Source organism: Patiria miniata, unplaced genomic scaffold (genome assembly GCF_015706575.1).
Source record: "Patiria miniata isolate m_02_andy unplaced genomic scaffold, ASM1570657v1 HiC_scaffold_20, whole genome shotgun sequence".
Classification (NCBI taxonomy): domain Eukaryota; kingdom Metazoa; phylum Echinodermata; class Asteroidea; order Valvatida; family Asterinidae; genus Patiria; species Patiria miniata.
In genome coordinates, this window is record NW_024037059.1 from 344,850 (window position 1) to 357,115 (window position 12,266).

Consider the following 12,266-nt stretch of genomic DNA (forward strand, 5'->3'; position numbering starts at 1 on the left):
TGATTGAAAACAGCTAGCTGTATGCAGCATCAATCTAGTGACAAAGATAAGTGAATCCCAAACTCATCATCCACAGCGCCGTGTTCATGACAAAAGTTGTGATTTATTTTTCTTTCTGTATGTTTTATTGATTAGCAAAACTAATATACATTGGAAAACGAAAACAGGAATCGCAAAAAAAGGTATTTGAAGAACAATATACATGTACAATAAATAGGAGAAATTCTTTGTAAAAACAACAGTATAGAAGCCATGAAGAAGAGTTAAGAAAATAGATGTGGCCTGCAAATATTATAATTACACATCAAATTGATATTGAAATTAGAATTCAAATTTAACTTTCTATATATAATAATGAAGAGTAAGGATTTGATTTTTCATTGCAATCCTGTATTCGATATCATGTTGATTTTTCAAGAATAATGTTAACCCAGTAAAGGAGGTAATTTGAGTTTGATATTTACAACTATAAAAATAACATTTAGCACAAAGAAAAACGTAAGTCAAAACAATGTTATTGGGAACACCAAATAAGATCTCAAATTTCCCAATTTGAGCAGAATCGTTTAGATTTTGATTTATGAAACAAAGGAGGTCCGACAACGCATGACGAACGCCGCGGCGTACTGCTGAATTCGAACCGAAATTAATGCAGCAAATTGATTTTCTCATAACTGGTGATTCTCAACAAATTCTCCATACAACAAGTACCATCAATGAAAGAAATTCGCAGTCCAACTTATGAATATTCACGAGCCTGGCTCGTCGCAATGTATGCGCAGAGTTGTATGGTGCCTAGGCTTCGCTTCACTATAGGCGTGTACGTTCTGATCAATGCACGGTGCAGGGGCTAGGGGTGCAGAGTGCCGCACACATCGGCTGAATGGTACACTGGTGCCGATGGACTAGTTACTGCAGAAAATCTCATGAAATTTGCTCCATTTTGAGCACAGTCGTGTGAAAATCTGGTATCGTCCGATCAAGTGGATCCTACAGCATCTGTACCTGTATCGTTTTTTGGCGATCGAAGGATTTGCAGGACGTTTTTACCAAACGAATTGAGTGTTGTGATGCATTGCAGGTTAGTTGCCACAATCCAAATCCATTCAAATCTCAATCTTTTCTCATTCAAAAAGTTGATGATAATTTACAAGTGTTGATCAACAACGATCATACACACTTTTCACAGATTTTGGGTGTGTGCATGAAATTAAAAAATCCACAATTGATTTTTAAGAGTTGTTCTCTTTCTGATGACACCAAGAGGGTTTTGAACACTACCCTGCTTAGTGCAGTAGAAATGGACGCAATTTGTATCCTCGATGTACTTGGTTGTAATGTAAGGATTTATTTCAAGCAAGAGAAAAACACCAAATATCTTGGGCTGGCAGTGGAACACGTACTGAAAAGATTCCCATATCTGGCCATCACTACAATACGGTAATATTTCCCTTCAGTGACCTATCAGGGAAAATTACTGAGAAAACACTTGGAAATTTCAAGCCAGTCTCATGCAGTTCGTGCACAGGGCGAAAGTGATGGCCAGATATATATGGTAATTTTAGCGTAATTTTCCCCACGTTCCACACACACAACAAATCAACTGGTTGTGTGGTAGGAATCTGCACGTGTGTGTTGCTACTTGGTCAAATCTCGAAAAATTGATGCCTCAAAAACAGGTACACGGACTTAATAGTAATGTAAAAGAATGGGAATAATTCAAAGGCCTTATTGAAGTAGGCCTATGAAACTGTTAGTAACAGTTGACTTCTTAATCATACTTTCATACTAGTTAGTAACAGTGTTATTAATATCAAGTCAATTTTTTTGCTGATTTGAATATGTCTTAACTCGTGCTCAGCCTGTTGGATGCTCAGTTTGCTGCTAATGCCTAAATCATTCCCACTTTGTTGATTATCCTTTTCAGTTTACTTTTCCCCCAAATCCTCATTGAATGTATTGTTTAATATTTCTTCTTTCAACAGCGATATCAAGATGGCGTAGTATTTTGATGGCAATGTTTTGCCGAGTAGTCATGACTACTACAGAGTTGCATGATCAACCTCCTGGCAAGAATCTGAAGAGATTAGTGACAGCAGTCTCAAACATACTATATTGCTCCTGATCAGATGATAGCTGAAAAACATTTACGGGAACCAACACCTAGTGACCGTTGGAGATGAGGTGTGTTGTACTTATTCCAAACATGGCGTTCCCGCCATGCACTGGACGCCACAGGACCAACGTGAAACTAAACGTTAAACCTTGGAGGAACCTTTCATCTGTGGTTCTCCTGCTCATGATGTATATTGCCGTGTGTCTGGGACAGGCTCAGACTCCCAGTATAACTTATAACATAGATGAAGGGTTACCAGTTGGAACAGAAGTGGGAGATATTAGTGTTGATCAAGTCATACCGGGACCATACTTACCCTTGTATGCCCCTACTGACTATTTGCAGTTTACATCATCTGGTGTCATATCAACTAAAGTGGTCTTAGACCATGAAGCAACATCTGAATTTAATTTTGTAGCAGTTGCGATTTCAGATAGCTCCCAGATTGTTATAAGAGTCCGTGTAACTGATGTCAATGATAACTCCCCAGTCTTCCCAAACTCAGAAATCAATCTGGATCTGTCAGAATCTACCCCGATTGGTGCCAAACGATCCTTGGACTCGGCCAGAGATGCAGATGATGGTATCTTTAGCACGCAGGGATACCGCATTCTCTCTGGTAATGTGGATAACACATTCAGTTTGTTATTTCGTACAGCCCCTAATGGTGAAGTCTTCCTTGATTTAGTCATCGAGAATAGTCTTGATCGGGAGACTACCCCAGACTATGTCCTAGTGATTGAGGCGTATGATGGTGGTTCACCTGCAAGATTAGGTAACATGACTCTCAATATTAACATTCTTGATATTAATGACAATCCTCCAATTTTTAGCCCTACACAATATTCTACAACAGTGAATGAAACCTTAGCCGTTGGTAGTAGGATACTGCAAGTGACCGCCTCAGATGCTGATGACGGAGTCAATGGAGTTGTGATTTATGAAATACGCCGCCAAAGCGATCCCAATGAAATCTTCCGGATTGATCCTAACACTGGATGGCTGTACCTCAACAAGCCACTCGACTATGAAACGGCTGAAGCTGTAGTTCTGGCTATCTCGGCTAGGGACAATACAACTCAGCCAGAGAGAAGCTTTTCTTATGTTACAATCAACATCCTGAATGTGAACGAACAACCACCAAACATCAACATTGTCTTCCTACATCAAGATGGCCAACCCAAGATATCTGAGGCTGCTGTACCTGGGGATTTTGTCGCTCGAGTCTCAGTGAATGATCCAGATGACGGAGAGTTAACCAACGTGAACGTTACTCTTCTGGGTGGACAGGGGAAGTTTGGCATCATGACTCGGAACAATATCATCTACCTGATCTGTCTGCAAAGTAGTTTGGATCGGGAGCTGATCCCAAGTTACGATTTGTCCATTACTGCACGAGACTTTGGCATACCTCCACTCAGCACCCAATTGAACATCACCATCTATGTTGAGGACATAAATGATAACCCGCCCATATTTGACCAAGAAATGTACTCCGCCTCTATTCTGGAGATTGTGGAGACAGGATCGATGGTTACCCAAGTTCATGCTGATGATGCAGATATTGGCGATAATGCAGCCATTACATATCAGATTATGAACGAACCAGGTTCGTACTCTGAATGGTTTACCATAAACCCAGCATCGGGCTTGATAACAACAGAGCAACTTATCGATCGCGAAATCGCAGACACCGTCAGACTTAAAGTTCAAGCATCAGATGGAGGTGTTCCATCATTGTCAGCTAATGTAACAGTTGTCATCACTCTGCGTGACGTTAACGACAATCAACCTCAGTTCCTACTGTCATCCTACAATGCCAGTATAGCTGAGGATACCGACATCAACACATGTTTCTTGCAGGTAAGTTTTATAAATTGACTGATAAGTTGCTATTTGGTGATGAATAAATATGTGGGCATATGTAGACTTCATTCTGAAGCATTGCCTGTGTGACATGCCTTCTACCTGATTTTGTCGTGTGGCTATACTTGACAGTCAACTGCCAATACAGGAACTTGTTGACTACCAATACAGGAAATTGTTGATTACATGTACCTCTTCAGTTCTGCTTGAAGATGACCTTCAATCTGTCTACGCTATGCCTGCAGATTTACTAGTGAGAGTGAAAAGGAAACTAAACCAAACTTTTCAAACTGATCTAATGGTTCAAGGGAAAACTGAAGCCTGCCATTTTTTAATTTGTTTTAGATTTTGAAATTTTGGAGGCATGATGAAAACTTGAGCTTGTATATTAGGGGAAAGTATCCATACAGTCCATAAAGCCAAACTTAATTAGAAAATCAAGAGTTGCTTATTATAATCCCTCAATATTTTCAGATGATATAAAATAAAATTTATGACCAAATCAAACCACTATGCTCGATCCAAACTTTTTATGTTTGTGTTTTACCAGCTTGGATAACAAAGTTTTGACAAAGCTCCACCATTTGTTTTATTCTCATAAGTAGTGTGTAATTTTCAAGGTAAAATCAGTTTTCGTGGTTAATGGTGTGGTTCTTGAGTTAGAGTAGCTATTTTCCTGCAGGGTCTTTATTTTGCTAATAGAAAGCTTAGACCACAATGGATGTAATGGAACGCTTTCTGAATCTATTATGTTGACTGGTTTGTGTTTCTGCACTGTTTCCAAACAGCACCATTCTTGACAATAGACTCCTGACTGAATAATCCACATTATGTCTAGCCTAAGATAGGGCAATAAAATGCCCCCCTTTCAGCTCATTCAAGCTTGAGATGCAAGCAGCTTTTTGTTCAGCTTGGATGAACAAAAGAGTTGAGCAGCTTTTTCCAAGGATTAAATTCTTCAGGGGATCAAGACTTGTGATTCAGGGATGTTTGCCACTGTGCTTTTCACATTGCTGTATCAGTTAATAAAACTTCATGAATATTATGACACAGCTTGTTACACAAACATTGACATTCAGTTAATGGTGAATTAGTCATGGACGTACCAACTGCCAATGCTGGTTTTGCAAAAGCCTCACACCTTTTACAAACTTATAAAAAGTCTGAGTTGTCATAAAACAACAAGTTTTTTCTAGTATGTACATTAACTTCCATGTAAGCCAAATAAACTTGTCTACATTTGTACTTTGTTTAATACAAAGATAATTTCATGAAAAAGTAAAAAACACTACATGTATGAAATATTTCACAATTTACCAACATTCACAAGATGGGAACTCAATCCGCAACTCATTGACACATAGTTTTAAATATCAGTCATTCTGAATTACATTTGGATTTCCTCACCTACATTTACATCTGCAACATTCGCATCAGTAAATAGACCTCCCGGACTCTACTCTCCATGTATACTCTCCATGTTTTGTTTTTTTTAAATGAAATAGTTTCTAAGATGAGTTGTCCTTTGGGATAAATAGAATGAAATGGTCGTGTTTAGTGGTACCAGTACTCAAGAATTATGCATAAAGCATTATACCAATCAAGTGTCAGATTTCCCATGCTACATGACCTATGACCCTGACATGGCCTCACGTCTGTAACCTGTTAGTACCTTGTCGTAACCTCAGATTTACGATATGCATGTGTTTTGTTCCACTTGAAATAAAAACCTATTGACTTTGAAACATACATTGTATGTAGGGTACAGTGCACCAAATTCAAATTTGGTCTTTTTTATGTGCAATAACATTGAGCTTATAGATTCATGTGTGATTGGGTGTTCAGAAAGCTTCAAATCAAACACAAGAAATGTGTTGTCTCATTAAATTGAATCATTTAGCCCTCGTCACCTTAAATTTAAATTTGGCATTCAAGTGAGTTCTAAAAAAGAAATTCTCATTGTGAGGCAGCATCCTAAACCCTAACCCCTAGTACATTTCCTCAGGATTACCCTGCTAAATCCAACAGAGTCCAACCGGACTTTCCTGTTCAATCCACTGTGCCTCATTTTTAGTTGTCTGCTGAATCCAACGGAGTCCAACAATGCGTTAAAATGCGGTTCAGTTGCCTGCTGAATCCAACATTTTGCATGAGGAATGTACACAAGGGGTTACTGCTCAATCCAACAGGCTCCATCGGGTATGTGACATAGTTGGATCCTGTTGGATTCAGCAGGGTTAGGGTTTTGCCTTTCCTGAAACCTCAACATGATATCCACAAAACTGGATGTTCAAACTCTATAATATATAAGTAGCAATCTTAAACAAATTTTAATGGAAAGCATTTTTTCTTCCAAAATACACGTATAGTCAGAAATGTATGAATTTCATGAGTGATTGTGTTGCCGTGTTATTGTAGGATTTTAGCAATAGCTTTGTGGCATTCCTTGTGCACAACTTGTTGCTTATTGGTTTAATCCCCCGTGCCATGGTAGATCCGTTGGTGGACCATTGTCACAGATCATGCTGTAACTTCTCTCCCAGGAGAACTTTGTTTGCCTAGTAGTATACCTTTGAAAAGTATTATTGTTCAAAATTCCTGAGTATGTTTGCGTTTCTAGACCATTGTGTCTGTGGTCGTTGGGTGCTGTTAAGAGACAGGACTGCATAGGAAACCTTCAGGGCATGATTATGCTCTTTGTCTTACTACATACACACAGTTTACATACTATGTCACAATTCAACTTTACTGGTTGTCAGGTTTTATATGACTGTTCTTTGGTAGTTAAATGAGTCATTCTATTTGTTGAGGCTTTTGTGGGCTCTTAAAATACTGGAATTACAACGTACAAAAAAAAACTGATAACACTCCCTTCATTACAAACAAAACATTCTGTAAAAATGAAACAAAAAGTTGTCAAGTTATACAAATGTATTGTAAAAATGTACAGTATGATTTAAGGTGAAATTGAGTCCTATGTACAAAGTGGAATCTGGCGGCAAGAATTAGACGCTCTTACTGCGGTGGTGTCACGCTCATGCGCATGCTGCACGCGTCTTAAAGCCAGGGCAAACACAAATTTTGGTATTCAATTGGTGGAAGGAGCCCGATGTGCGTGTGTACTTCCTGAGCGCGACTCGCACGAGCCTGGTGCCACTGCAGAAAATGGCTGCCGCCGGATTTGTCTATAGACATGTATGTTAATTTGAAATGTGTACTAAACTGACAGACCTATATGTACGTACAGTACAATGAGGCATTTGCTGTACAGTACGTTAGAACACATCAATTGTCTGTTAATATTGAACTGTGTCATATATTGAATGGAGTTAGCGACCTCCTGGAGGCTTATGGGGATGGTTGGTGTTGGTAGCTCTTTCAGTACGACCTGAACACTGACTGCAATCAATGACAAAAATTGATTTCTTTATTACGTTTGCATTTCTCCAAACTAACCTGTGTATGTGTACTACAGGTCCCATTTCAAACTTGCCTTTTTCTGAATTTCACAACACCACTTCCATGTCCTGAGCCATCAAATAAGAACATTATTCAAGCTTCAGTGAAAATCAAGTATTAACCTCATCTAGGCAAAAGCAAGTTTGGTTAAGTGAGGTTCAACATTCCCAAATCGAGATGGAATGATTGCATATACGTGGTTTTCTTTGCCTTTTTTGTTGTTGGAAAGAAGTAGGGGGTAGGGTAATAACTTTTTAAAAAAAATCAGGCAATTAAACAAAAAGCCAATAAGACTTTTTCCTACGAGCCGTTTTTACATTCATTTATGATCGCGTTGATATGCTATGTTTCTGTTAAGATGAAGAGAATTGGAATTCCAGCGAGTCCACAGGTGTGAAGTGAAACGATGGGATTATTCTTGGTTGAGTGAACAGGAGCTAAAAGCTTTGGGGGTAAAACTTGTGGTTCAAACAAGGGTCACTATTATTTGCGTCTTTGTTTACCTGTGTGTTGCTATAAACACTCTAAATCTTAGTGGCATATTTACATCATGATTAATGGGAATTTATAACAAAACTTCTCCCTTTTTTTCTGAGTTGAAAATTTGAAAATCTTTTTTTGGCATAGAAATTGTGGAGTAATAAAATTGTTTCCTTTTCCATTGCATGCCTACTTACTACAATCAGAGACAAACGCTGTCCCCTGGTTGACCTGTGTGTGAGTCAAAATGTCTACTTCCCGTAATCCTTGCATTTGGAAGAAATTCTTTTTTATGAATCTATAGTCTGTGTGAAATGTCACTGTCGGCGTTGGTAAAATGTACTTTAAAAGAAATCACCACTCCAGTATCGTCTTTGACAAACTGGCATGTAGACCACCTTACATTATTGTAGATCACGCTGAGTCAAACTAAAAATTTGTAAGGAAGCTTCAATCTTTTCATGCTTAGTGTAATAATCAAATTATAAAAGTCACCAGTTTAGTGAAATATGTTTGCGAGTGTCACATAAATTAAGCAAGCCTTGAATCTTATTTGAGCGTAATACCAGGGTATCTTATAAAGACGGACAGAGTTTGAAAAGTACAAAACAACTCACTATACTATTGTAGTTTAACATCCTACTGACTTAAAAACTTATATTATCTATTCAATTTTTGTAGTATCCTGGGTGTACAACAGTATTTCCTTTGCAGTATATATATTTTTTTTCTCAGTTGATTTGCTTTGTTAAAGTTTAGCATGGGAAAAGGATTTTACACAAACGTACATGTATCAATGTACATGTAGTTAATATGGTCAGCTTCCTTGAATTCCCAAGGTTTTCACCTAACTTTTTTGTGAAGCTTTTATCCTTTCACAGTGTGCTCTTTTTGTGGCTCTCTGTAAAGTTGAGAAAATTATTGAATTATTTATCTATTTGTTACGCTTCGGTCATGCTTGCATGGCATTTGGCCCGGTGGTTGTGAGTCCATCCTGAATTATATTACGGCTATAAAAAAGTACTCACAATATGACAAACTTTTTGATTGTGTTGAAATTTGAAAGGATTCAAAAAAATGATTGAAATGGTGGTTGTAATATGGATTATGAAAAGTACAAGTTAGGTAAATGGTGCAGAGATAAGAAAAAGAATCATGTCAGGAACAAAGTGGTCAAAAATGGGTACGTGCAGTCTTTGATTGAATGGAAGCACTCGGTCCATGTGAACTTAAACACATGATAGGGCCGGGCCTATGTATTTCTGTTTCTTGTTCCTGTGAAGTACACATGCACATGTAGTCATGTACTCGTTTGTCCAGAATCCATATGTGCCTAAGTGAACACATTTTTTTCACATGCACCTGATAAGTTTTTCTTTGCCCAAAACGGTTACATTTTCTTGTGTTGCAATCTGCAATTTGCAAAGTTACAGTAGATTCATATCAAATTACTCCTCAAGATTTTCATTTGCATCCCATTGAAAATTGCTGTTTTATCCAATTTCCAAACAGGCCATGATTCCTACTACACTCTAGTCTTAATCTGATGTTTTGTTTGAAGTGGCAAATCCATAGCTCACAAGTATCAATATTGAATGTTTGCAGCAAGTATTATAGCATGTCAAATGGACCCATTAGTAATATGTTCAAATTGCATGCGCATTTTGAGTATCAAGATTTAATCCGATCAGCCAGTTTGATACTGGACCTTATCAATACAGTCATACCAGAATTGTCAGATGGTTACCCCACATATTGTTTGCCTTTCTCATTGCCCAAAACTTTTGGAAAACTCTGTTTTACATTTCACCCACAATGCACAATGTTTAACCAGGCTTTAAGAGCAATATGTCAAGTTTAACTTGAAACTTTAAGAAAGATACAGTTAAATGAAAACTGTTCTTCAGGTTGTGCTAAAGTTTTCACAGGGTGTGAAAAGCTGAGTAGACATTCCCATAAATTCAAACACATCCATTCTCCTTGAATAGAAGCAATCCATATGAATACTCTGAAACAGTATTCCACCAATACGGAAACTCCTGTGACAGTGGAAAACGGCTGTCTTCGTCAGTGAACACATTGAACATTACTAATAATACTTCCTGGCTACAACAGCAAAAATTTGATCCTTGAGCAATATTCTCACTTTGTGGCATGTTGGTAAGGAATTTTGACAGGCTGCCAGATGGATAATCTAAATTGAATTAATGTCAGTTTGTTGCTGTTGAAAAAAGATGTAATGTATTTAGAATTGAGCTATTTACTTTTATAAAAGATCAATGTCTCTGAACATGCAATTATTGTCATCAACAGTAACTTTTTTCTTTCTGTCATATTCAATTTGGTGGTGAAGTCGCTTACGAGACTAGTTTGTTTTTTTAAGGCACTTTATAAATTTCATCTTTTTGACACAAACATTTAAATAGTCCTTCTGGTCAAGTTTCAGCACCCACTCACCATTCTCTGGTTCAAGGTTTTTCAATATTGAATTCCATAGCTATTTACAATTTAATTAGACACCCAACTGTGAGGAATATGGCAGGTTGCATTCATGCAGCTAATTCAACCGCCAGTACCCCTCGCCAAGAAAGATGTAGCAATTGTCATCAGTTTCAAAGAGTTGGCTTACAAATGAAAACAGATCCTGTTTTTTAATACACAAAACTCTGTGATAAGTATTAAAGCCCTGAACTGTCCTTAAAAGAAACGTGGAGAAGTTTTCGGGATAATTGCTTTCGCAGGGTCGTTACCATAATATCTAAAAGTGAATGTTGATTGTGATACTTTCAATTATTTTAGCTTGTATTATCATGTGTTTGATCAACCAAAGTAGGTTGGAGCCGTGAGCTCTGACGGGGCAAGCTGAGTGATTGTTGGTCGTCAAACAGAAATGTCCTATTCCTTCCTACTCTCTGCCGACCTCCCCCTCCCCACTCCTTCCCACCCCACCCCACCCCCTCCCCACCCCACCCGCTTCCCCATCTTTGTTGCAGTGGTGTACTCTTGGAAGAGTCCAGGTATAGGAAAATGTATACGTATTCCTTTCCCCATAAAAAGGCAGAACTTCCATCGCACAGTCTTGAAACTAAATTGTGGTTTATAATAAGCACTTATAATATTTCACAGACTGTCACTCCATCTCAGCATGCAATAGTAGATTATAATCATTCTCATCAGGCTTTTGGCAGTGATATTAAAGGAAACCCAAGAAATAACAAATTTTGCATGTCTACCGTACCCCTGAAGGCTGAGAGTACCAGTTATTATACCTGGGAAATTCCCTTGTTACCGATAGTTTCATTTCTTCAAGGCATGAGCATCTGTCTGATCAGTTATTTGCATAATGGATGGAGAGAGGACATCCATGTATTGTGCCTTCCTCCTAGCCATAGAGCATGGTTTATATGGTGGATTTCAATTGCAGCCTGCCTGGCAATTTTCAAAGTGATACCGGTATCTTTGAACCAGTGGTTGAACCATTAATATTGAATCAGTTTTTAATTTTGTGCTGTAAAATTTTATAGTAGGCCCTACTCCTCAATCATATGGAGATACAATGAAAATAAAAATGGAATATATGGTGTTGATCACTTTGAATAAGGGCCGCTGTATTATCATGGTACTTATCACGTTTCCTGATCGGAATAGAGATAACTCACTAACCATCTCGAATGGCCCTGTCTTTTGTTTTGTTTATCTCTTGCTTTTCACATTGATATTTAAAAAAAAACCTGGCAGTGGTTCGATATATATATTTCCTGTACAATGCCTGTGAAAACAGATATGTGCTCAGTATGTGAGCGGAGGTGGACTCTCTATTATCGCGGTAGGCGAGAAGTGGTTCTACAATGACCTGAGCTTTTTCATTTAAATGTTGGACCTACTCATCCCCTGATGAAAGTCTGTTAATTGCCTAATGATGATTTCTTAGCACCCTGGCCCCGAATGGCAAAAAAATATATCGCTGAGTCAAGTTTACTGATTGACGATTGGGGGCGCACTTGCTCTGTATATGGGTGCTGTTTATTTTAGCGCTAGTCCTTATTTGGATTCTGTACAAGTTTTTACAATTTCGCGGAGGAAATATCAAAGGTTAAATAAATTTAACCTTTGAAGCAGTGGAATGGGAACTAGACAACGGAACTTCCATGGACAGGGCACCATTAAAGATTTGTGTAAGAATATAGACGGTACCGTTGGGCAGAAATGCTGAGGGAATATTTGCATGTTAAGAAAAACTTGAAATTTTATTAATATATCAAAAAAGTACCCAAAGACGTGTCAGCAGAAAGTCCTTAGTTACTGATGAACTGGATGAAAATTGCCACTCGAGGGAGTATGGGCA

General features: G+C 38.1%; 1 protein-coding gene across 1 annotated transcript in view; it reads left to right on the forward strand.

The window, feature by feature from the left end:
- The first annotated feature begins 826 nt into the window (after positions 1 to 826).
- LOC119727415 (protein dachsous-like) overlaps positions 827 to 12,266 on the forward strand; it is a 41,960-nt gene continuing 30,520 nt past the window's right edge. The window contains exons 1-2 of the mRNA XM_038199281.1: positions 827 to 1,081; positions 1,986 to 3,979. Coding sequence (XP_038055209.1) covers positions 2,180 to 3,979 — 1,800 coding nt within the window. The 5' untranslated portion in view covers positions 827 to 1,081; positions 1,986 to 2,179. The remainder of the gene's footprint in view (positions 1,082 to 1,985; positions 3,980 to 12,266) is intronic.